This window comes from Cibotium barometz, chromosome 19 (genome assembly GCF_041138505.1).
Source record: "Cibotium barometz isolate CiBa-2024 chromosome 19, ASM4113850v1, whole genome shotgun sequence".
Lineage (NCBI taxonomy): Eukaryota > Viridiplantae > Streptophyta > Polypodiopsida > Cyatheales > Cibotiaceae > Cibotium > Cibotium barometz.
The window spans coordinates 10,518,571-10,545,903 of NC_141064.1; the positions used below are offsets into that span (position 1 = coordinate 10,518,571).

The window sequence follows — 27,333 nt, forward strand, 5'->3', positions numbered from 1 at the left end:
AAAAGTGCTCCATAAAGAGGTATGAGCCCATTTGCAAATAGCATTTTGAAACTTCTTGTTAGTTGCTTATATCGCTTCGTTAATTTTCTCTTCTCTCATTGGCAGGAGTGAACTCGCCCTGTTGCAGCCATGAAGACCACAAAGGGTGGGAAGGTCATGAATCCCACGGACGCTTACCGCAAAGAGCTCCGCAAGAAAGAACTGAAGCGGGTACGAACTCTTCCCCTTTTCACCTGAAACATTTGTTTGCCTTCCTTCAATCTTTCTCTGTTTCAGGGTTTTTCGGTTCGTTTTAAGATTTTGCATTTGTGGTTAATGCTTCAGGATTGTTGGTCCGTCTTGTAATGGGGTTTATATATAGTACATAATGGCTCATCTTGGTCAGCGCATAGCATAAGCTAAGGATTGGCGTTGCATGATCCATCAATGGATGGGTAATGTATGCTGTCCCCCTCCACCTATGGGCAGTTGAGATGTCATTCTAGATATGACTGCAGAAGGCTGGTTGGATTTAGCGTGCAGCCAGACATCAGATGGAAATATGTGATCCACTGACCCGTAATTGCCCGTTCACATCACATGGGTGTAAGGACAAAAATTATGGGGACATACTTCTCTCTCTGTGTAACCTCCTGAAAACCATAACATGGAAATATGTGATCCACTGACCCGTAATCGCCCGTTCACATCACATGGGTGTAAGGACAAAAATTATGGGGACATACTTCTCTCTCTGTGTAACCTCCTGAAAACCATAACATTCATTCAGAGCTACAATAGGTGCATCAGAGTGATGGGGTGGGACTGAGATAATTGCGCCATTCCCCTTCTTCTTTGTTGACTAGAATGCAAGCAAACATGAAAAAAGTTGCAAAGAGGGAGAAAAAGTGTGAGGGATGTCTCTTTGGATGCTATGGAATGGTCTCATTTTGCCAAACAATTACGCATGAGGGTGCTTGTGTGTCTTCATGTGAGTCCTCCCGCTTGTTGTCTATTATCCATCCTCAAGCACACATTGTGGCACCTTGTTGCTGGCTATTACCACTGTAAACCTCTTTTGCTATAATCAAGTGATCTTGTCTGCCATCTCTCTCTCTCTCTCTCTCTCTCTCTCTCTCTTCCTTTGTCTATGCTTCCGCCTGTGCACACAACAGTTATGCATAGTTTTTTAACTGCATTCCTGTCCTTTGTTGATTGCACTTTCTTTTTTCTCTTGTGCTGCTATGTTCTCTGCTACAAAAGTAAGGAAAGAAGTAATATGGATGTTGACTTTGCTTATTCCCACCCTTATCCACCTTCTCCCAGAACAAAAAGGAGAGGAAAAAAGTACGTGAAGTTGGCATTCTTAAGAAGGATCCCGAGGCCATAAGGGAACAAATTCGAAAACTTGAAACAATGAGTAAGACTTCTTTTTTTTTTTTCCCAACATGTGGTTAACATGCTCTTTTCTTAACCCTTAATGCAAAATAGTTGGGTGGTTGAACTCAACCCTGGATCTTTGCACTCTCTCTTAACCTGTGAATAGTTTTTATAAAAAAGCAGTCAATATATGTATCTGAGCCTTAAGGTGGAAAGTTTTGTCCTAGTGAGGTTTTAACACCTAAAAGTATTCCTAAGATAGAGACCTCTGTTTTTCTTCAGTAATATGACTCTAAGATCAAGATCATGATCTTCCATTTGCACAGAATTTTATTGAGCTTGTTGGGGGGACACTCTTGGAGTTGTTTTTACAGGTTCAAGATCTGATGAGACAAGCTGCCAAATGACTGATGGAGCGAGGTTACATGTCGTTTGCTTGCCTTGAGCAGGCCTGTTTTCAGCATGTCCAAACTAAGGCATTCCTTTTTGTTTCTCTTCTCTGCCCCACCGTTGATGTAAGCGGCACCCTTGAACAGTTTGCAGAGTGTTCGCCGTTTGTGAGCCGTGTTTGCATAAAGGGACAAAGGTGTGCAGGATATGAGGCTTAGGGTGACATGGTAGATAAGGTCCATGCTTTTGATGGGGTTTCAAGTCCTCAAGGCAATGGACTATGAGAATGACTGGCTGGGAACAACGAAAGCAATGCATAGACAGATTTGGTTGTTTTGAGCCCATATGCATAAGTTTGGGCACGTTTTGGACCTTTTTTCTAGCCCATATGCAGATCCAAATCAGCTCTGGGCAGGAGTTCAGGGGCGGCTCAGAGACTGGGTATGTGAAAGGGCCATAAAAGGTCTAATGAGGGATCTTCCCTGTTGTGAGGTTCCTTACAGCAAGCTGACAGGCCAATCAAGTGTTTTCCAGAAAAGGGCCTCCCCAGTTCCTCATTTGAGCAGTTTAAAGTGTTAGGGCAACTAGCACAAATCAATGTAAGGTGGCTTGCTTTTTGGAGGCCTATAAATATAACCATTGTAGAAAAATCCCACATAACCTCAGTGGTAGAGAATGAGGTACACACTTTGGGTAGTGAAAACGTGTAAAGGTGTTAGGGGAATAAAATGCCTAGGGACATTAGAGTTTTAGCATTTTATGTTATATGCTTATAAGCTTAGTGTGGGCACTTTTAGAAGTTATGACACTGGGCTAAGGGGTACACCTAGTCTTCCATGGTGTGGATTATTGTAAGAAACACAAAAAATGACGTGTTTATTGCTAATAAAAGTTATTGTGAGTTTACCCATCAACCTACTCTTTGTGTTCATTCTGTACAGATTGTGCGTGTTTTGCATGGGTGTGTGTCTGTCTTTGATCCATTGCATGCTGTGTGTGTCTTTGCTTTGACGATCTCAACCACTACAAGTGGTATCAGAGCAGTTGATTGTTGGCAGCTCATTGTCGCAAAGCTGAACCAGGTACCGCAAATCGTTGTGGCTAAGGTCAGCTTCTGCAGCAGGCAATCGGTCAACTGCTACATGGCTGTGATCAACTGTGACATGTGAGGCAAAGCAGAGGCATAGGGGTGGTTAGCACTGTGTATAGAGGTGAAGGCATACAGAAGCGACGTTAGCAGATGGTCATGAGGCCTAGATAAGGCTGTGCACTTTGTGGGCCAAGGTGGCAGAGGTACCCGCCGAGGCTGTTTGGCCGATTCTACATGCAAGAGGCTCTGCACGTGGCTAGGTGGCGGATAGAATTAGCAGACAGAAACTGTAGCTGTACAGGTGGTCAGGTGGATACCCTACAAGAGACAAGTTCGGGTTTGTGTAGAGGTGCAGGTTTAAATATACAGTGGGTGTTGGCTTCTTCAACTAGTCACATTGGTAAAAACTTTGATGTTTTAAATTATGACAGAACATCTTGAGAGAACAACTATTGAATATAGATGAAGTTATACCAGATAAGCAGCTTATTATAAACACTTTGGACTCTTTGCGACCTTATCTTGGATTTCATACTTCTTTTATCTCTCAATGAGAGGAGGTAGAGATCCAGTCACTTTTGATGAGCTTGTGGGCTTGTTTTTACAAGAAGAGCAAACTAGGCCAATTGTGCTCATGGTGGTGAACATGATTTGCGGTGGAAGACAAAGGGAAGTCCAAAGCTGACTGCAATAAGTCATTTTCTAAGGGTTATGCTTCAGCCAAGGGTGAAGCTTCTAAGAAGACAACCATAATGGCTAAGTACAAACTTGTCCCCAAATGGCAAGTGAGAGTCAACCGAGAAAACAACCATAATGGCTAAGTACAAACTTGTTCCCAAATGGCAATCGAGAGTCAAGATGCATAAAAGGGGAGGTGCTCTTCTCCTCTTGTAACATGTAGCGGAAGTATTCGTATTGGAGGATCCTGTCACACAAATGCTCACACCGTCTTCTGTATCATCCTGAGTTTCGCGAGTTTAGCAATCCACTTTAATGACTTCAAACTTTAGAGAGATTTGAGAGAGAGAGATGAGAACCATACATCGTATGGGGTCCCGAATTACCCACTGAAGGGCCCCCTATCCTGTTACCGGGATAGTATTTGCTTTATTATCTTTAAAGAGATTGACGGTGTGATTGACGATAAACCAAACGCAAGACCTTTGAAGACCAAGTGTTGGGCTGAACTGTGCACTGCTGTAGAAGCACCAAAGATGTCCAATCTCGAGCCAATGCACTCTTCCCAAGGGAATGAGGGAGGGATGCAAAGCTAGGGCTGAGAGGGGCTGTTTGGGACTGTACAAACAAGAAGAGATAAGGTGCTAGAGGGCAGTTGTCTGATTGAGCGAGAAAGTTGTTGCCTCTAGCTCTCTAAGTAAGAACTTGGCTTTGTGAAGCCGAGTAGAGTCCCGAAACACCTCAGACCCACTCCTTCGGAAAACTCATCTTGCACATCGTCCCCTCTAGAAAGCCCTAATCTACTCTGTCATAGGCTTTCTCGAAATCAAGAAGGAGAACAATCAGATCTTGATGACGCATCTTGACCGAAGCGCTTGCCTCCAAGAAGGTGCTGCAAATTTCAGAGTCCTAGATAAGGCTGTGTGGAATCCGGGTACTCAAATGTTTCTTGCCTCTAGGGAGAGAATATGTGATTGGAGAAAGTAGTACCTGCTAAAATACTAATCATGCCACCATGATCACAAGCCCACTCATATACATAGAACCGATCTAATTTGGATACGCTAGTTCTAGTACTCTTCTTGTTGGATCTGGAGAAACACAGACTCTCGGGGTTGCGTCCAAACTTTGGAAGATTCCAAGGGTCCTGTCCCTTGAGAGCCAAAATCAACTCCTCCCAAGCCAAGTACTTTGTACCAGATATTGTAGCCATGCCACCTCTGAGTTTGTCCTCTATCGACTCTAGCATGTTAAAATCCCTACCCATACACTAGAAATCCACCTGCGGCAGGGATTTATGAACTATACTCCTGAAAGCGGCTCAGCCTATTGCAATGTTCGGCACATATGCATTCAAGCCACCCACACAGTCCCCTCCAATCTTGATGGTCATCCATTGAGCTCGTCCAATGACAATGGTGCCTGCTCACTGACGGAAATGCATACTCCACCCTATGTCCCAGAGTGGCCAAAAGAATAGGTCCGGAAGGCGGGACTCCTTCCTTGTAAGATCGTGTCGTAGCGGTAGATACGTCCCTCTAAAAGGTGGTCCTCTTGAATGAAGAGAATGTCAATGGGTCCACCAACTACTGCTCTGTGGAGCTCCTCACTAAGGACATGATGCCTTTGAAAGCACTGTGGGCCCCCCAAATCTTTGATGTTCCATGAGACAATCCGCATAACTAAGGTCGATGGGAATTGAAATGTCTGAACTGCCCTCCACTCGAAGAGTCTTGGGCATGGGTTTTGATGGAAAGTAATCACTATGGAGCGAAGTTGCGCTAGATGGACACGAATCTTGGCCTCCATGTGGAGCCATTCTGTTCGAGCATTGGAGTATGCATACTCTGGACTCCACCTGTCACAATGTAGGTATCTGTAGGAGGGAGGAAGTGGTACTGCCATTGAAACATGAAGAAACACAAAAAGTAGTACCTCCAGGTTGGAGGACACCATCTCCCTTGCATGACCTCTAAGGCTCGAGCCACCGAACTCCATCCAAGTCAAAGGCCAGAGGTGGGTAAGCATATTAGTGATGAGAGGTCGTGCAAATGGTGTGAGAGCTCTATGGCGTGTCCCTAAATAGCGGCGGGGACACTGACTCCATGCTCTAGTCAGTCCCTTGTGTTGCACTCAGTGGGAAAGGAGAAGATCATCGCGCCACTCTCTGGGGTGGTGTCAAATCCCCAAAGGATCACCTCGTAGAACGCTCCTGGTACAAGGCTCGAAACCTGCAAAACAAACCAAGCAAACGTGAAGGGGGTGCAGGCCTGACTCACCTCCCAACCTTGACAGCCGTGGGCAAGCCCACAAGTCTAGGTTGTCCCCACCAAGCCACGAGTTGAGCTAACTAGATGGACGTGCCGACCAATCTCTACCTCGTGACGTCCCATACTGCCACGAAGCTACCCTTGCGGGCCTCGAGATTGTTGTCGGCCTTGGCTGTATAAGCAGGTGCACGTGTGCACTAGATCCAGGCTCCTGACCATAGAGCTCTCACAAAGACATGCGAGACTCTATGAACTATTGACTAACTTTGGCTACCCTTTTATAGACTCTTGGCCAGTCACTGGGCGTCCACACTTGGGCGCCCGCTCATCCATACTTGGGTGCCTGCTCGTTAGTCTATCCCTAGCCCAGCTCGCCAATCAGCTTACGTGACTCCAAGCTTTCCCAAGCCTTGAAGCTAGTCTTGTGCGCGTTGCACACGGTAGATACACACTGTGCACATGACATACTCCCCTTGCTCTAAGAGCTCACTCCTAAGCTCACTAAAAAGCCAGGGTAATCCCTATGAAGGGTAGTCAATGTCTCCCATGTAGCGTCTTCCTCAACACGATCCTTCCACTTGATCTTGTATTCTGTGATAAGTGTATTACGCAATCGTCTTTCACGAAATCCAAGAATCTTTTCCAGTTCGTGTGCAACAAATGTCATGTCCTCGACATCTATAATTTCTTGAGGAGTAACTAATTGGTTTGTTTCACCCAGTACTTCCTTAAGTCTATTGACATGAAATACAGGATGAACTTTCACATGAGAAGGCAAATCCAGTTCATATGCAATTGAATTGTAATACGAAATGGTCCACAGTATCTAGGGGATAATTTCGTTGATCGACCTGTCCGTAAAGTCTCGAAATCTTTCGGAACTCACAAATATACCATTGTTTCTTTAGAGAACTCTCTGGGTGAACGATGTCTATTAGAATAAAATCTGTCTCTGTCTTGAGTACTTCTAATAGATTCTTTTGCAACTTGTAACATTTCTTGCATATCTTGCAAAAAATTACGTGCTGCATCATGCTGAAGTCCTGAAAATCTCACTGTAACAGGTGATCTAGGTTGAAAACCATACATAAGCATGAATGGACTAAAACCTGTACTCGTATGCTTAGTACTATTATATGCAAATTCTAACATAGGAAGATAATCCTCCCATGAACTCTGTCTTTTGGAGACATATGCTCGAAGTATATCTTCCAAAATTTCATTGACTCTTTCAGTCTGGCCATCATATTGAGGATGATTTGAGGAACTCAAATTCAAACTTCTCAAAAACAAGCCTCCAAAAGTCACTTGTAAACTTAGAGTCCCTATCACTGACTATGTCTTGCGGTAACCCGTACAGTCTAAATAATTGCTCGATAAACTGCCTTGCTAATTGCGTAGCGGTAATGATCTTCCGGGTCGGTAAAAATCTAGCCATTTTTGTCAAGCGATTCACCACAACCCAAATAGAATCGTGGCCTTAACGTGTTCTTGGCAATCCAGTAATAAAATCCATGGAAATACTTTCCCATTTATTACCTGGGATTTGCAAAGGATGCAACAGCCCAGCATGTCTAAAGCGTTCAGCTTTATTTGCTTGACAAACTTAACACTTGAGGACATAATCTTCTACATACCCTTTCATCTTTGGCCAATAAAAAGTGTGTTTCACTAAAGCTAATGTCCTGTGTACCCCAGGGTGTCTAGCAGAAGGGGCGTCGTGATACTCCTTAAGAATCTTGGACCTAATGTCCGAGATCTGTGGTACACAAATTTTGTCATTACGGAATAGTAAACCATTCCGAATCATCCATTGACCTCTTACAGCCTGAATGGTAGGTTGCTCAGTCATTGAGTCGTGGTCAATCAATGAGCTCTTGTCCTGGATGTTCTGCCAAAATGGGCCAAAATAACTATCAGTCCTGCAAAACCTTCTCAATGACTGAAATAAGTCAGTAGAAATCTCGGTGAACGGCAAAGTATTCACCTCTCTAATTCGACTAAGTGTATTTGCGACACTATTCATGGACCCCTTTTGATAACGAATCTCAAAATCAAAATCTTGCATTAACTCAGCCCATCGAGCTTTCCTTCCTCTCAAATCATCTGCATCACACACATACTTGATTGACTGATGATCAGTCAATACCACAAACTTGGAGCCATATAAATAATGTCTCCAAACCTTGAGAGCGTGAATGACAACATAAAGCTTCTTCTCAAGGGTTGGCCAACGAGATTGAGCGTCATCTAGCTTTTTACTCTTGAAAGCAACAGGTCTACCATCTTGAAATAGAGCAGTCCCGATGGCATAGTCACTAGCATCAGTTTCAAGAACATAAGGCCGACTAGGATCGGGTTATGCTAAGATAGGTGCTTCCTGGACTTTATCTTTTAAAAGTCTGAAGGCCATATCGAGATCGTTATTCCAAGTGATAGGCTGATTCAACTTACGTCCACGACCGTTCAACAAGTCGGTCATCGGTAGTGTGAGTTGAGAGTACTCGTGCACATATTTCCGAAGAAAAACAACGAAACCGAGAAAAGAACGAAGTTGTTTCACTGTCTGCGGTGTAGGCTAGGCCAGAACCTTCTGAACTCGGTCATAGTCAATGCTCAATCCATCTCTAGTGATCTTGTGTCCCAAGTAAATGATTTCTATCATAAAAAACTCACATTTACTTAATTTAGTATACAGTTGATTCTATCTTAAAATAGTTAAGACAATCGTGAGGTGTCTAACGTGATCCTCAAGAGTACGACTATATATTAAAATATCATCCAGGAACACAACCACAAATATTTCCAAGTGTTCATGAAAAAGATCGTTCATCATTTATTGGAAAGTGACTGGAGCATTGGTTAACCCAAAAGGTAATACGAGAAACTCGTAATGGCCATACCTAGTCCGAAAGGCGGTTCTTTCGACATGCCTTTCATGAATACGTATCTGGTGGTAGCCGGTACGTAAATCTATCTTTGTGAAATATTTCACTCCGGCTAACTGGTCAATCAAGTCATCTGATCTAGGGAGAGGATAACGGTTCTTGATTGTCAGCTTGTTCAATCTCTTGTAATTTATACACATTCTCCAAGTGTCGTTGTAACACGCGGAAGCTCTGGGTAGTCTTCTTTCAGCCCTAAACACTCTTGGAAACCTTCTGATGCAAAAAACGCACCATCTGATGCAAAAACGCAAGTAGAGAGAGAGTAGAGAGAGAGAGTGAGAAGGTGCTGGAATTTCAGTATATACTATGGTACAAAAAGGTACATATCTTTGCAGCCATGGGTTGCCTTCATAAAAAGGTGGCTAACCCTAAAATCTGTCCCCTATGGGACCTCTAAGGATCCAATCCCCTGGTGGGAGAGAATGCCTAAGACAAAGAGCAAGGATGCCTTTATATAGGCCTTGGAGCATGTGGGAAACTGGCCGACTGCTGGTCGGCCAGTTATTGATTCATAAAATCAATTAAAATGCAGTCGACTGGTTCTCTTGGATGCGCCTGCTGCCAGCACCCTCTGTCGTGCAGCCGACAGCCCTTTGGTCATGCTGATGTCAGCCTCCATGCAGCCGACAGCCTTTTGATCCATGCTTTGCTCCAAGTCCTGCTCCATGTCCATCTTCTACTGGTTCATGGTCTTTATCTGCTTGCCCCTTCTGGATTTAGTCTTGAGAAGGTCCATGGCATTGCTGATGCACATGACATCCCCCTCTGCTAAACTTGATGACGGGAATCCAACCTGCTTTTGGATGACTGTCATCATCCCAATCCTGTTCCGAAATCCCTCTGTCATCTTCCATCCCTGCAAACCTTTTTCTCTGAAAATCCGATCTGTTCTCCAAACCACTCCGTCTCTGATGAAGATCTATGCATCTGGTCTTCCTCTAGTCCACAATCCATTCCTGCCCTGACTCTGAACACTGTCTTGGTCTTCTTTCCTGGAACTGAGTCTGGCACTCTCACATCACCCTTGGAGGATCAACCTCCCTTGGGACCGTTACCTGAGAACCTATCTGGCTCACGGAACTGCCATCCCCATCTGGCAACACTGTGGAACACCACCAACAAACCTCCTGGGAGTTCTTCCCGCTTCTGTGCTCCTCGCCTTGGGCTTCGTATCCGTGTACTTTCCTGTACCTTGGACCTGTACACCATCATCTGGGACTGATTCAGCGTTTAGCTTTGCTGAGCCTGATGCTCTGATACCAATGTAACACGCGGAAGCTCTGGGTAGTCTTCTTTCAGCCCTAAACACTCTTGGAAACCTTCTGATGCAAAAAACGCACCATCTGATGCAAAAACGCAAGTAGAGAGAGAGTAGAGAGAGAGAGTGAGAAGTGCTGGAATTTCAGTATATACTATGGTACAAAAAGGTACATATCTTTGCAGCCATGGGTTGCCTTCATAAAAAGGTGGCTAACCCTAAAATCTGTCCCCTATGGGACCTCTAAGGATCCAATCCCCTAGTGGGAGAGAATGCCTAAGACAAAGAGCAAGGATGCCTTTATATAGGCCTTGGAGCATGTGGGAAAACTGGCCGACTGCTGGTCGGCCAGTTATTGATTCATAAAATCAATTAAAATGCAGTCGACTGGTTCTCTTGGATGCGCCTGCTGCCAGCACCCTCTGTCGTGCAGCCGACAGCCCTTTGGTCATGCTGATGTCAGCCTCCATGCAGCCGACAGCCTTTTGATCCATGCTTTGCTCCAAGTCCTGCTCCATGTCCATCTTCTACTGGTTCATGGTCTTTATCTGCGTGCCCCTTATGGATTTAGTCTTGAGAAGGTCCATGGCATTGCTGATGCACATGACAGTCGTCCTTCTTTCTCCTGAGTAACACAGGTGCACCCCAAGGTGATTTACTTGGACGGATGTGGTGCATCCTCAAATAGTCAGCGAGTTGTTTGGCCAACTTATCTTCCTCAACTTGGCTCATCCTGTAAGGTGGAATACTAACAGGGTGAGCACCAGGGGCCAGGTCAATACGATGATCTACTGCTCTTTCAGGTGGTAAGCTTAATGGCAGTTCCTTTCTTTCTCCGAAGTAACACAGGTGCATCCCAAGGTGATTTACTTGGACGGATCTGGCCCATCCTCAAATAGTTAGCGAGTTGTTTAGCCAACTCATCTTCCTCAGCTTGGCTCATCCTGTAAGGCGGAATGCTAACAGGTTGAGCACCAGGAACTAGATCAATATGATGATCCACTGCCCTTTCGAGTGGTAAACCCGATGGTAGCTCCTTAAGGAAATATATCTTGAAACGAGTCAAGTAACTTCTTTAATTCTTTGCTTTCAAACACACTTAATTCATTAACATCTATAGCAAGTACTAGAAATGAAGAAAGTGGAATCAACACACAGTGGAAAGTAGTATACAAAGAAGAATCCATTATATTTTCAAAATCAATTGTATTTACAAGAGGTCCCTGAGAGGGATGTATACAATCACCTTGAATGCAAAAATGGGTGTTCTTATGTTCAAAAGAAAAAGAATGACCAAACCAATCTATTTGGACCTTAAGGGTCTTAAACCACTCAATCCCCAATAGCAAGTCTACATGCTCTAGGTGCATAACATAGCACTCCAGAATATCGCTGTAGTCTTGAATCCGGATTGGTAGCTTCTCCACCTTTCGATCCCACACTTGCTGACTCGCAAGTACGCGTACCTTGTAGGTATGATTGCTAGGCGTCTTGTCCAGACCCAATTTTTGCACAAGTTTGTAATTGACAAAGTTGTGTGAGCTTCCGAGGTCCAGAAGAATGTGGATTGTATGGCTGTTCACTTCTCCATAAACTCGAAGAAGATCGTGCAAGCCGAAAATCTTAGAGTTGAACAGACAATCGAAACATGAACTTATTCGAGAAAGCACATTGACTGAAGTATCTGTCAAAGACAACTGGTTGGTTGGCTTCGTCTTGGGTCCTGCGTTGGTCTTCCTCTTAGCACCCTTCTTCTTTGGGCACTTGTTACGCATGTGACCTTTGTTAAAATATTGCATCTTCTTAATGCTATCGTGGAGGTCCTGTCGGCCTGTTTCTACAGCCGACCTGCTTCATGCACAAGTATATAAGAGTTGCTCTCTTTTATTCATTCAATCATCTTACATTGCCCTATTTGCTGGTATCATACGCTTAGGCTCTGGCTGTTGCAAAGTCTGCTTCTCTCCGTTTTTTTGCTTCCCTAGATTCTCCTGGCTGTAGATCCTTCAAACAGTGGCTGCGTTTTCTTCCTTAGCTGCGTTTTTTGACCTACAAGCCCTCCTACTGGTGTCGGCCAGCCCCCTGACTGTGTTTTCTTCTACAGAGGCAAGTGAAGGAGTTCTAGCTGCAAATTCAGTAAGTGCATCAAACAAGTGGCACATCAGCTCTTCTCCCTCCAAGATCCCCTCCTGTAATATGCGGAAGGTTCGGAGAAGAATCGGTAACTTCAAAACTCAGAAATCAGCACTCTTTTCGCGACGGAAATTAACGCACAAACTGCAAGGAGATGTGCAGAAAATAGAGAGAGAAGGGGGAGATGGAGTGGACACAGTATTGCGTCCCAATTACCCTCTGTAGGGCCCCCACCACGGATGGTGTATTTGCTTTATTAGAATGATGTAAATTTGAAAACAAATACAGAATTCTTGACCTTTCTTGGCAGGGAAATCCTTGCCCTTGACCTTTAGAAGTCCACCCCTTTGCTTAGCAATCTCCTTGGCTTGTCTAGCCCTTGATTGGCTTGAGCTCTTGGTGAAATAATGAGATGAATGATGGGATTGTGGACCTCTCCTATTTATACTTACCCTACAGCTGCAGTCGGCCAGTATAAGCAGACACATCCCACGACTGAGTTAATTCAGCATTAAATGCTCAAAAAACCCTAATAAATGCTGCGTTTTTTCCCTAGCAAGTTGGGGAGGCAGGCGCTTGCTTCTAGAAGGCTGGGCATAGCCTTTGCCCACAATCCATGGGCTGGGCAGCCTGTATGGGCTGCCCCATACTTGCCCTACAGCCTAAGAAGGCTGTAACCTCCTGAAAATAGCCTTATTCTTGCCTTAGGATTGCCCTACAGCCCCTCCATGGCTGGTGGGTTCAGACTGGGCCTTCCTGGCCCTCATGGGGGTGGTTCTACACCATTCCCATGCCCACACTCAGATCCGGGGTAGCCCTATGGGCTGGCCCCTTGTCCTAACCACTATCTACTCAGTGATCTGGCATCCGGTACCATACCAGATACACAGAACCACTGACATCATTCTAGAGGGAGACTCATAGCGCGGACTGGCACTGTTTCATGTGTAGGACAATGCACATCTGACCTTGGACTCATGTGTAGGACAATGCACACTTGACCTCGGACGGCCGAGATGGATCCCTGGCTGACTCGTCCTGGACTGGGCTCACATGGGACTAGTTCACCATCCCAGGTCCTGCACCTTCTGTACAGAAATGTCTACGTGGCATCCCCTTCTGCTTAACTTGACGGAAGCTGCATAGCCTCCAAATAATCCGTCAATAACGCCGGATAGTCTTCGAAGAACTCTTTGTCGAGCCATACCGCTTCATGGGTTCCTCGGTCTTGAAACTTCGTGAGGAACTGTCTTAGTCTTCGGCTTGAGCCATGCTTGAAACGGTGCAGAAGGATCTGTTCTGGAACCATTACTTCTGCTTCATCCACAATGTTGGGTTCCTCTTCGTCTTTGACCTCTGAAGGGGGTGGACCTGCATATGGCTTTAACCAACTGACATGAAATACATCGTAATAGTCCAACTCGGAGGTAGCTTTAACTGCATAGACACCTCATTAATCTTTTTCCGGATGCGAAAAGGTCTGAAGCTCCTGAAAGACAACTTTGGGCATCGCTTGCCCACCTGCTTCAGTCTTTGCTTCATAATCCGAAGATAAACCCAATCTCCTTCCAAAAACTTCATACCCCTTCAGTCTTTATTGGCCTGTCGAGTGTAGGCCTCTTGCGCTTTAGCCAATCTGTCCTTTACTGACTCTAAAATCTCCTGGTAAGACTCCGTCACTCTGTTCGCCTCCGGTACTGAAGACGAAGTCCTGGTTAACAATGACTGGAAAGGTGTTATGACCCTGTGAAAGTGGAACAGCATGAGTGTCAGCATGGTGGTTGGTGAGCAAGATAAATATTTAATGATTCATATTTGGGTGCCCGGACAAATGGAAATATGTGTGGATATCCCCAAGTGTGAAGGGGGACCAAGGGATTTATTACTTATAATGTTTTAACCTTGGGTGGCCCCTAGGCATAAGCCTCTCTCTTCTCTCTCTTTCTTGCTTTTGGAGAGAAGTCGTGCAAGCTGGCTGCGTGGAGGAGAAGGGAAACACAGTTGCGTGGAGAGTAGCTGTACAGTACAACAGCTGTGAGAAGGCTAGTACAGATTGGTACGGGTGCTGTAGGTTCAGGCGACTACTGTGCAGGTTGGCTGGCGGCTGGTACAGACAGTGCAGGTTGACAAGGACAGCGTAGACCTGTATGGACAGGTGCAAGCTGACAAGGACAGCGCAGACCTGTACGGACAGGTGCAAGCTGACAAGGATAGCGCAGACCTGTACGGACAGGTGCAGGCTGACAAGGACAGCTTTGTCCAGCTGGTATAGGCGGGTACAATGCAGACTCGTATAGTTGGTACAGGCGGCGGTGTATCAAACAGGCAGTAGCTGCAGAAGCTAACCTGTACGGACAGGTACATGCGAGTACTGACAGCTCTGTCCACCAGCAGGTATAGATAGGTACATTCCAATCCTGTACAGCTGCAGGCAGCGCCTCATCAGAGTACAGTCGGTGCATAAAGAGAACAGCTGCAAGTACTGTTCTAAGGTGACTGCAGGGAGGGAAAGTACAGACAGGTACACACGTGCTGCAAGTACAGACCCATACAGACAAGTGCACACGTGTGATGCAGAGTTGCTGATACAGGCGGTTGCAAGTACAGACTGGTACAGTCAATCCCTCCGATGCAGAACTGCGCATAAACGTTTGTAAGCTCTGAACATATCTTTCTTTCTTTCTTTCCAGTGACTTATGTCTGCTGTAGAGTTGTTTCATCTGGCCCTTTGTGAGAGGAAGGGTATAGCAGTTTGAAGGGTGGAAACAGAGACTGGATAGTGGACTGATATTTAGGCTGAGTTTGAAGCCATGAACATGGAACAGCCAGATGTGTGCTCAAGGCTGCCCTGTTGAATTGTCTTGGTTGATTAGAGGAAATTAGTGTGTTGCTTTTGTGGGACACAGATCTGTATGTGAATCCTCTAGGCTAAGAGGTCTTGAGGGCTGCTAGATTGGACATGCAGGTTTACTTTCCTTGTTTGGCTTTGTTGTACTCAGTTATACATTCCATTGAATTTGAATAAAGAAATACCGAAAGGGGCGCCAAGCTTTGGGGCCAACAGGTGTCGATTTCCTTTTAGTTCTGGAGCATTCTAGCTCTTGTTAATTTGTTATTTGTTTGGACTACAATTGGAAGGGTGACTGCTAGTCTACCGCACTTTGGTTTCTACCAGAGGCCGGTTTCAAGGTTCCGTTGCCGGGACCCATCATTAACTTTCTTAAGGGGGTGAGCTCGTGGTTGCCTCGACGAAAGTCATTGCTGAAAAATTCAGCAGCATGTTAGACACAGAAGATGAATATTTTTATGATGATGAAGAGGAAGAGCAAGAGGCCTCTCTTGAGAGAAATGAATCTGAGGATATTCTTGCAGGAGAACAGGCTGTAGTAGATGCACAATATGAGGATGTAACACAGCCAGAAGACATGCCTAGTAAAGAGGAAGATGATGCTCAGTTTAAAAATCGTTTGGCAGGTGTAATGGATGTGTTTATGTAGCTCACTCAAAGTGAGAAGTTTGCTGAATTTATGAGATCTCATTCTGAGCCTGAAAAGAAGAAGAAGAAAGTGCGTTCTAAGAACCCACCTCAGGGCAATAGTGGTGCCTTCCCACAGGATCCATCTTTTGGACAGTTTCCGAACATGCAACATACTTTTGGTGCCAACTCATAGAGTTCCTTTTTCGGACAGCCACCTATTCCACAGCAGTCTATGCATCCAGGCTATTTTGGTGGTGGCTCTGTGTTCCAATCCATGACTGGGGGTTATCCTCAGGGAGGCATGGGTATTCCAAGGAATTTTGGAGCTAGTTTTCAGCCTGGTATGCAAGGGAATATGTATGGTGGTATGCAGTCCGGAATGCAAGGAAACATGTTTGGGGGCATGTAGCCTGGAATGCAAGGAAACATGTATGGGGGCATGCAGCCCAGTATGCATAGTGGTATGTTTGGAAACATGGCTGGAATGTATGGAATGCCAAGTGTGGGAATTGGTAATGTTGACCCTATGATGGGCATGAATGCCGGGGGTAGCAATCTTGTGAAGCCACTTCCTTGCGATAATCTAACGCCTATGGGTAAGGCGAAGGATTATAAGGAAGGAGGAGCTGCTGTGAAATTTGACACATTCAGTGGGGCCAAAGATAAGCTAAAGGCACTTACCTTTTTACAGCAGTTTGACGTTGCCTTTTCTTGTGGTAATTACACGGAATCCTCTAAGGTGAGAAAAGGTGTGACTTTTCTCAAGGGCAATGCATTGCAGTGGTGGTTCACTCTTCTTTTACAGGGCATAGCACCATCTACTTGGGTACAGTTTAAGCAGGTGTTCTTTTCCGTATGGCTCACATCTACTTTTGAGGTGGATGTAATGATAGCATGGCACAAGTTGGATGCATCAAAATGTGAAAATCTTGAGGATTATAATAAGAAGTTTTGGGAAGCTTTACTCCCAGTTACTTCCTATCGTGCAGTGCCTTTGTCTGAGCAGGTGGAGAAGTATTGTTGTGGGCTGTCCAAGGAAGTGCGTGACTATTGCATAAAGACTCGAGTAACAAATATGTCGCAGATGATAGAAAATGCTATGACGGCAAATGCGTTACTCACTGGGGTCTCATCTGGATTTAAAGGAAGTAAAAGCTCAAGCAAGAGATTTGAAAAGTTAGGGCATGCTTCACGTGATGCAAAAGGGTCTACAGAGAAGCGGTATAAGAAGTTACCAATGCCCAAGAGAACTCCTGAGGAGAGAGAGGCTTTGATGGATGCTCGGAAATGTTTTGACTTTACAGAAGAGGGACATATGTCTTTTAATTGTCCCAAGCGTAAGTCCCAAAAGGACTCTGACACTAAAGGGGAGCCCAAGTCTAAGAAACCAAAACTCTCTGCAGGGTTAGTTCCTGATCTTGTTGGGGAACAGCCAGGTGGTGAAGAGATTGAGTTGTGCAGGACATGGGGCAAAGTGAGAGATCAAAATGCCTTGATTTTCTTTGACACAGGTGCTAGAGTCAACTTTATTTCACCAGATTTGGCTGGTCGATTGGGGATCCGTGCAGAGGAGATAGGGCCTTTGTATGAGGCTAATATGGCTTGTCTTGGGTATGCAGAACCCGTCACTCCTATTATTGGGAAGCTCAGGCTTCATGTGCAGGGTTATGTGGACAGTGAGGAGTTTTTCATCATGCCACTTGATGGATGTGATGTTTTGTTGGGTATGCCATGGTGCCATAGAGTACATGCGGTGGTGGATACATACAACAGGAAGATTACTTTGACTCATAGAGGGAAAGAGCATATTTTGGATGTAAAGCTTAAAGGGAAATCTGTTCCTATTGTATCAGCTTCCGCAATTTCATCAGTAATGAAAAAGCATCTTTCTGCGTACTTGATTTTTGTAAAGGATGCAAAAGATGATGAGTCTAAATCTAATTTGTCTACGTTAGATAAAGACAGGATTGATTTCTTATGTGAGTTCCAAGATTGTTTTTCCGAGTCATTGCCAGGAGAACTTCCTCCGGAAAGGCCAGAAGATCATGCTATTGATCTAATTCCGGATAGTACTCCACCAAATAGACCGTCGTACCGTGTTAGTGTAGCCCAACAAGAAGAAATTATGAGTCAGGTACAGGAGTTGTTGAATAAAGGGTTGATTCAGTCTAGCTCATCACCCTTTTGCTCACCTGTACTCTTAGTGCAAAAGAAAGATGGTACTTGGCGCATGTGTATAGATTACAGGGCGCTAAACAAGAACACCATCAAGAATCGATTCCCTATTCCGAGGATCGATGACATATTGGACCACTTACAGGGCTCAGCAGTCTTTAGTGGGATAGACTTTAAAAGCAGGTATCATCAGATACGCATTAGACCCGAGGATGTGCATAAGACAACATTTCGAACCACTTTTGGGTTATATGAGTTCTTGGTTATGCCCTTTGGTTTGACAAATGCACCTGCCACATTTAACAGAATGATGGACAGGATTTTTCGGCCTCAGAGAGCGTTTGTGGGCACATTCTTTGATGATATGATTGTGCATTCACACACTGAGGAGGATCATAGGAAGCATTTGGCCATTGTATTTGAAGAACTCCGGAAGCATAGGCTGGTCATTAATGGCAAGAAGAGTGAGTTCTTCTTGGAAGAGATACACTTCTTGGGGCATATTGTGTCTAAGCATGGAGTCCATATGGATCCTTCGAAGGTGGAAGCAATTCTTAATTGGCCAGATTTGAGGACCGTGCATAATGCACGCAACTTTTTGGGATTGTGTTCCTATTACAGGCGGTACATACGGTATTTTGCTGAGATTGCTTCGCCCCTTCATGCAATGCCGAGAAGCATTTACAGGTTTATGAGAAAGAGATGTTGGCTGTAATTCATGCTCTTTCTACATGGAAACACTATTTGCTTGGGGTTGATTTCACTGTGCAGACAGATCATCAGACCTTGCGTTATTTCCTCACGCAAACTAAACTTTCTGAGAAGCATATGTGATGGGCTAATTTTTTGTCTATGTTCCACTTCCAGATTGTGCATGTGGAAGGCAAAAAGAATGTTGTGGCAGATGCTTTGTCACGCAAGCCACAGGTCTTAGTAGTTTCACTTGCTTATCATCATGAGCTTGATGAGATGAAAGAGTAGTATGCCCATGATGAGGACTTTGGAAGGCTTTATGATCAGATGTCTGAGGGTCAGCGGCATGATCATTATATTCTCAGAGATGGTTTTTTGTTGATGCATGGTAGACTGTGTGTTACCAGGCAGTTACGACTCAAGGTTATGATTGAAAGTCATGCTCCACCGTATGCAGGTCATAGAGGTATTGACGCCACAATAAAAGTAGTTGAAACTTTCTTTTATTGGCCGACCTTGAGAAGAGATGTTGATGCTTTTGTTAGGCAATGCATTATGTCAGAAGGTGAAGTTTGACCGTCAAAAGACACCAGGGTTACTTCAGCCTTTACCTATTCCAGATAGACCATGGGAGAGCATTGCTATGGATTTTATATTTGATCTTCCACGGACACAAACAGGGAATGATGGTATTTGGTCTATCATATGCAGGTTCAGTAAGCAGGCTCATTTCATTCTCGTCCGTAAGACAGATCAAAGTTGATCATATGGTGAAGTTGTTCATGGCGAACATCTTCAGGTATCATGGCTTGCCTTCGTCTATCATCAGTGACCGTGATCCACGGATGACGAGTTTATTCTGGAGAGGGTTGTTTGACAACATGGGTACAACTCTCGAGTCTCAAGTTTTCATCTTCGTGTCATCCACAAACAGATGGTCAATCGGAAGAGGCTAATTCTACAGTGTTAGATCTTCTTAAGTGTCGTGTCAGAGCACAAGCAACAATGGGAAAAGTATCTTCCTTTGGTGGAGTTTGCTTATAACAACACTGTCCATATCTCGACGGGCAAGGCGCCTTTTGAGATTGTGGAAGAAGGGAAGAAGGTACCACCCATTTTGCACACAAAGGATAAGGTCTTTGAGACTGATTAGTATGTGGAGAACATGGATGAAGCTTATCGGAGAGTTAAGTTGGCACTCCAGAAAACTCAGCAAAAGCAAAAGAAAGCAGTAGACCGTCACAGACGTGCATTAGAGTTTGCATTGGGTGATTGGGTTCCTTTGCGATTTGAAAAAGCTAGGCTCAAGAAGATGAAGGGTAAAGAGCGCTTATTCCCTAAGTTGAGCATGCTGGACCTTTTCAGGTATTGGAAAAGATTGGTGAGGTGGCCTATCGCTTGAAGCTACCAGATCACTGGAGGATTCACAATGCATTTCATGTGAGTCTACTTAGACCTTTCCATGGGGATGTGCCTGAGGACGTATCAGATGAGGCTCAGTCGGAAGCTGAGGAACTTGATGAGGTTCTTATTCCAGAGCAGATATTGGCACATAAGGAAAGAAAGGTACGCGGTAAAGTTTCCCGTCGCTATCTTGTGAAGTTCAAGAACTATTCACCGATGGATGCGAAGTGGATGGAGGAAGGTGACTTAACAGATTCACCTCAGGTTTTGCAGCGTTATCTCGATGCCTTTGAGTTGGAGCCGACTCTTGTTACGGCTCATTCAGGTTCAGCAGAGCATGGGTCTGGAGCATTGCCTGATGCTCAAGAGGGGGGTAGTACCTCCACTCCCTTGATACAGATAGGCTCAGATGACATCTAGAGGTCGCTTGGTGCAGCTTTTGTCTCACCCAAAGGTACTGATGGCTGACAATACATCTGTTTATGGGACTTCTATGATATATGTGTACTAGTCACATTGGATGTTGTGGTTGTGTATGGTTCAAACTTCACAGTGGTATACAACTAGACTACTACTACACCATTGGTTTGCAGTGAATGTTGTTACATATGCATGGCTTAGAGAGATTGGGACGCTGATCTTGCCATATTGTACATTTCACTTTGGCTATTTTGCTGTATCACCAGATTGCAATCGAGGTCGCTTGTCAATTTTCAAGAGGGGGGTATGTTATGACCCTGTGAAAGTGGAACAGCATGAGTGTCAGCATGGTGGTTGGTGAGCAAGACAAATATTTAATGATTCATATTTGGGTGCTCGGACAAATGGAAATATGTGTGGACATCCCCAAGTGTGAAGGGGGACCAAGGGATTTATTACTTATAATGTTTTAACCTTGGGTGGCCCCTAGGCATAAGTGGCCCTTAGGAACTTTATTGAACATTAAAAAAGGGGCCTAAGATATTTATGGAAGGAGGCAACTCCACTTTTGGGGGTACACGCCTCTCTCTTCTCTCTCTTTCTTGCTTTTGGAGAGAAGTCGTGCAAGCTGGCTGCGTGGAGGAGAAGGGAAACACAGCTGTGTGGAGAGTAGACAGCGCAGACCTGTACGGATAGGTGCAGGCTGACAAGGACACCGCAGACCTGTACGGACAGGTGCAGGCTGACAAGGACAGCTCTGTCCAGCTGGTATAGGCGGGTAGAGTGCAGACTCGTATAGCTGGTACAGGCGGCGGTGTATCAAACAGGCAGCAGCTGCAGAAGCTGACCTGTACGGACAGGTACATGCGAGTACTGACAGCTCTGTCCACTAGCAGGTACAGACAGGTACATTCCAGTCTTGTACAGCTGCAGGGAGCGCCTCATCAGAGTACAGTCGGTGCATAAAGAGAACAGCTGCAAGTACTATTCTGAGGTGACTGTAGGGAGGGAAAGTACAGACAGGTACACACGTGCTGCAAGTACAGACCCATACAAACAAGTGCACACGTGTGATGCAGAGTTGCTGATACAGGCGGCTGCAAGTACACACTGGTACAGTCAATCCCTCCGGTGCAGAACTACGCATAAATGTTGGTAATTTCTTAACATATCTTTCTTTCTTTCTTTCCACTGGCTTATGTCTGCTGTAGAGTTGTTTCATCTGGCCCTTTGTGAGAGGAAGGGTATAGCAGTTTGAAGGGTGGAAACAGAGACTGGACAGTGGACTGGTATTTAGGCTGAGTTTGAAGCCATGAACATGGAACAACCAGATGTGTGCTCAAGGCTGCCCTGTTGAATTGTCTTGGTTGATTAGAGTAAAACACAGTGTGTTGCTTTTGTGGGACACAGATCTGTATGTGAATCCTCTAGGCTAAGAGGTCTTGAGGGCTGCCAGATTGGATATGCAGGTTTACTTTCCTTGACTGGCTTTGTTGTACTCAGTTATACATTCCATTGAATTTGAATAAAGAAATACCGAAAGGGACGCCAAGCTTTGGGACCAACAGGTGTGGATTTCCTTTTAGTTCTGGAGCATTCTAGATCCTGTTAATTTGTTATTTGTTTGGACTACAATTGGAAGGGTGATTGCTAGTCTACCGCACTTTGGTTTCTACCAGAGGCCGGTTTCAAAAGGTCTTTCAAACGTTGCCTTATATGGAGTCCTGCCAATAGCTGAAGAAAAAGAGTCATTCAAAACAGCTTGAACTAAAGGTAAATACGATTCCCACTTACCTTGCTTATCGTGGACATATCACTTCAGCACGTCAAAGGCCAACTGGTTGTATATCTCTGTCTAGCCATCTGTTTGTGGGTGGAATGCACTGGAAAAATTCAGCTTAGTACCAAAATTATCAAACAATGCTCTCCAAGAATGACTGGTAAACTTGGCATCTCGGTCTGACACTATGGTTCTAGGAATCCCGCCAATCAGGTACCAATGCCGAATGAATAACTGGGCAACATCCTCGGCGGTCACATTGGCCCTGCGAGGAATAAGCATAACAAATTTGCTAAACCTATCAACAATAGTTAAGCAGTGCGTATTACGCTTACTCGGACTGGGAGGCAGATTTGTGACAAAGTCCATCGAAATGTCCTGGAAAGGACCCTTAGGAATTGGCAAGGGCTGTAACAACCCTATCTTCTTTCCACGAGGAGCTTTCACCTTTTGACAAATGTCACAGCGTTGTACATATGTAAACACATCACGCCTCATCTTTGGCCAATAGTATTGCCGTTCTAATTTCTCCAGAGTCGAATTCATGCCCCTATGACCACTTGTAATGGCGTCATGGGCATCATGGAGAAGAGCTGCCCAGAATGATTTCATGACACATAGTCGGCCTTTGTAGAAAAGCCAACCATCGGTATCAGAAAATGGCATGGTCCTGTGGCATCCAATGCCTGTTCCCACTGTGTACCGAATTCTTCGGAATCCGCGTACATGTGCTTCATGTCTTCTAGTCCTGTACCAACAAGGTCAAGTCTAGTGGTTTGAATCGTAGACATTTGTCCCTTGCTGCTCAAAGCATCGGCCATTGGATTGGCCTTTCCTGGAAGGTACTCGATCTAATGTCATAAGTTGTCTGAGGTACTTCCCAGTTAACAATCTCAGCCACTTTAGCCGGATCAAGTCGAATGCCTTAAACACAAGTGGCGCTAGCGTTCGAAAAATCAACGTGAGTGCGATTTTGGGGCTGCCTGGTGTTTTCTTCCGTGCTTTTCCTTGCGCGTTTTTCCTTGCTGTCTGGCGCGCCTTCTCTCTGCTGCCCATCGCTTCGCCTCTTTCTCTCTTGCTTGTGTGCGCCCGTAGGGCTGCTTGCTACAGGCCGCCTATGACATGCCTGCTGCCAGCCACTACCTGTACAGTCAGCTGCTTATGTGGCAGCGCCTGCAGTCATGACAACCCCGCAGCCACGTCAGCCGCTGCAGTCCACGTGCACCACATCAGCTTAGCTGTACTGTGTCAGCTGCCATGTCACCTGCACCTGTGCCACGTGGCAGTGCCACGTCAGCTGCTGACTGGGTTGACCCACAAGATGCCTCAGCTGCTGCTCCTGCATCAAGGTAAGAGAAAGACCAAAAACATGCACATGAACACACACACACACACACACACACACACACACACACACACACACACACCCCAAACATGTATCTGCATCCACACACGTGTACAAACTTACACACATGCATATACAGGGTAAAACATGATTAGTGAATGCTAAACATGCTTAAAACATAAATTGCAATGCTTAGAAAAAGAGGTAAAATACTCAGTCCTGTAACACTTTGGCATGAGATAGGGGAGAGCCACTTGGGCAGCGAATGGTGACATCGACAGGCGGGGCACAAGGCATTTCTGCACCCGCAGGCGAAGGCAGCTGTGTAAGCAGCTGCATGAGGCGCTGCATTAAAGGCAAGTGAAGATGCACTTGACGCTGTACAAGAGCAGCGCACAGCACAGCAGAGGCGGCAACAGGCTCTGCACGGGTGCACATGAGCTGAGTTGAGCTCTGCAACGGCGGGTGGTATACAATGCTGCGCAGACAAGCGGCAACAGGTGGCATCAGGTGCTGTACACGTGGTTCACAGGCAGTGAATCATTGGCAACAATAATCTGCATTGACAAACAAATCCTTGCAAGCCATCAAGTATTTTTGATACAGTGCATTTGAGCTATCTTGGTCAATGGTGCTACAGCTCATTACACTTGCAGGCTTATAGTTCAGTGTTGGGGTTTTGCTCTAGCATTTGTATTTGCAGTATTGCAGTGGGATTTTTGCATTGTTGAGGAAGTGATGGCACAGGCACAATATGCATTTGGGCTTCTCATCTAGGAGGTTAAGTTGGACAGAAACTACTACTTTTTTATGATTCGCAACGTGTTGGTAGCCAAAGGGCTATGGGATATCGTGTTTGGTGAAGACACATGCCTACCAACACTTCAGCCAGCTACACCTAGAAATGCGGTACAAAGGGTTGCAGGTGTTGATGTACAGGTTGCAGATCCTCCTCCTATGCGGGAACAAAGGAGGCGGGACTCTGATTTGCATGAATGGTACCTTTCACTACAAGGTGTTGGTTAATTTTGGAAAGCTTTGCTTGCTTTTCATAGTGCTAACACCTGTTTTGTAAGCCCCTTAAGCATATTCACAGTGAGAGATTGTGTTCAATGGTAGATTTTATTCAACTTGTTTTGAGATCAAAGACCGTTGGTGAATATATTTGCTGGCAGATGGTGGAAACCATACGTTTCTGCCTTTGCCATTTGAGCAGCATTCAAGGATGCTTCACTTTTACTAGCCTGTCTGCTAGGTGGGGTTTCAAGATCAGTCTGCTTCTTTGTGTGCTTTGACGATGCTCTAGTGCTGTATGACTTGTGTGGTCTGGAGAGCTGGATAATTAGAAGAATGTGCCTCACTGCTGCCAATGAGGCGGTTAAACTTCTGGATTGCTTCCATAGTATGTGGCACTATCCGATGTAAGTTTATGACGTTTGGTAACAGAGGCTGATGGTGCCTTGGATAAAACACGGAGACACAAAAAACGGCAACTCGAAGACACACTCCATTTGGTGCTCAAGAAAAGGAAGGTGAGTCTCTCTCCTGCTTTTCTTGTGTTGCTTAGCAAGTTTTACCAGCTTTCTAACATTAGAAGGTCTACTTCTTGAGGCTTCTAGAAGACTGTTTTTAGTGCTCAAAAAGCCATGCTCATACCGTGGGTTTGAATGATTGGTTGTGGATGTATCTTTGGCAGGAGTATGAAGACAAGATGCGGGAGAAAGGTGAAGAGCCTATCATGTTTAGGTGAGTTTACACCCTTTTTTTTTGGTTAAATTTAGTCCTTCTGTGTTTCTTTTTTGGGAGCTACTCTTTGTTGAAGGAAATTCTACCCTGGCAGTCATCTATCTGCTCCACGGAGAAGAACAGCTGAGGAAGAGCAAAAGGCCAAGCAGCTGAATCCAGAGGTATTAATTTTCTGTTAGCATTACTGGCCGTTTTGGCGACCATATTTTGTTCTCCAGTTGATCTGCTGCCTGCATACAATACAGGATTCTGTCTATTTCCACCCGACACTTAATCCTACAGGCGCACCACCCCCTGGAAAACCACCAATGTACAAATCTTCCATTGGTATGCTAAAGTACCCTATTCACATGTTTGAGTTTGCTGTGTTCCTTTCTATAATTGCTGATTGCCTGCAGGACCTAGGATTCCACTCCCAGGAGAAGACCCAGCAGCTGCTGGAGATTTGGAGACAGAGGCAGCTATCCCACTTCCTCTTTCCCATCCTCTCCTTATGGCTGGTGAAGGAACCTCTTCTGCAGAAGATTCAATCATTCCCTTGCCTGTTCCAGTGCCACCTCCACCTCCTGCACCACCTCGTCCTGCCGCTTCAGCAACCCCATCTCTGCCCCCTCCCCCTCCACCTCCCCCTCCCCTTGGCCCACCTCCAAAGGTTCGGTCTCCTCCACCACCACCACCTTCCAGGCAAGCACAGCCTCCTCCACCAGGAACAGGGATGGTAGACTCTTCAGGAACCATGAAACCTCCAGGTACTGATGATGCAAGTGAGAAAGCTGGGGGAAATGTTAGTGGTGCACAAGACTGGGTATGCTGTGCTCTAAGCTGATAACATCTTTTTTTTTTTTTGCTTTTTATTGAAAGGCATCAACCTGTGGTTTTGTTGATACAGGGTGCAGTTCCTCCTCCCCCGCCTCATCGGCCATCACAAACTGCCACCCAAGAAGGTAAGGCTGAGCTAAATCATGCAGAAAATCAGGATGCAACTTTGCAGCAAAGACCACCCCCTCCAGCTCAAAGGCTTGCTGGTTCTCTGCCACTGGCACTGCCACCACCACCACCACCGCCACCACCTCCTCTTTCAACGATGATGAGGCCCCTGCAAGGGTCGATGCAGCTGGGAAATTCAATGGAAGTGCTACCTCCTGGTGTTCTGAGGCTTCCTCCCCCAGCCCCTCCACCTGGTTTGAGGGCTTCACTGCCTGGGCCACCACCTCCTCCCTCCAGATTGCTCCCAACCGGGATACCTCTTTCTGGACTTCCCCCATCAAGGCCGCCGCCTCTTGGACCACCACCACCTACAACAAGGCCTCCTTTAGGACTGCCTAGTGCTCCTCCAATGACAGTTGTTTCAAAAGTACAGGATGGAAACACAGTAGATGAGGCTGGGAAAGGTTCAAAGGCTTCATTTGTGAAATCAGCTGCTCCTACAGTTGTGAAAAGGCCCCTTGCTCAACACACACCTGAGCTGACATCAATGGTAGGGTCCCCTTCGAATGTTCTCAGAAGTTAGAGAAAACAAATGTGTTATTCATGGTGTCAATATATTTGATTAGGTTTTTCTTGAACAGGTTCCAGCTTCTGTCCGTGTGCGCAGAGAGACTGTTCAAAAGGCGAAACCCAAGTCTTCCGTTGCAGTGAACACTACAATCAGTGTAGCAAGGATGCCACCAGCACAGGCTGTTTCAAAACCACAAAGCATTGATGATTCTTACTCAGCCTTTTTGGAAGACATGAAAGCTCTTGGTGCCTTTGAAGGAGATTTCTCATGATGAGTGCCTTTACAGCTACGATTCCTTAAAGATCACACTCTTAGGAGGTTGGAATGTAAAAGAGAGATGCTTCAATGAGTCTGTGTAACAAAGCACCGTTTTATATGCAACTGATCAGTTAGTAAGATTTCCTTCTTTTTGGAATGTATTGTATATTGGGACATCACTTCAGGTGGCATTTGCGAGCCCAGAGCTTTGTTTTGAGAGAAAAAGAGTGGAAAGCTAACAAATTGAGATGGTAGTAACTCATAGGGGCATTCTCCAAAACACGTTATTAAGATAGCCCTATTGAGGCCCTTGACGTAGGACCTCGACTTTGTGACAGCTATCTCTTTAGTTTTTGTCAGCATAGAGGGGAGCATGTACGAGCTTCTTTTATGAGTATCAAAACAAACTT

General features: G+C 45.4%; 1 protein-coding gene across 1 annotated transcript; it reads left to right on the plus strand.

Annotated features, from left to right (window-relative positions):
- LOC147628220 (protein EARLY FLOWERING 5-like) lies at nt 1-27,333 on the plus strand. Its single transcript, XM_086813286.1, has 10 exons — nt 1-19; nt 106-210; nt 1,306-1,399; nt 24,868-24,953; nt 25,118-25,167; nt 25,262-25,328; nt 25,413-25,494; nt 25,566-25,972; nt 26,057-26,644; nt 26,736-27,333. The coding sequence occupies exons 2-10, from the start codon at nt 130-132 to the stop codon at nt 26,934-26,936; spliced, it is 1,656 nt and encodes a 551-aa protein (XP_086669412.1). The 5' UTR covers nt 1-19; nt 106-129; the 3' UTR covers nt 26,937-27,333.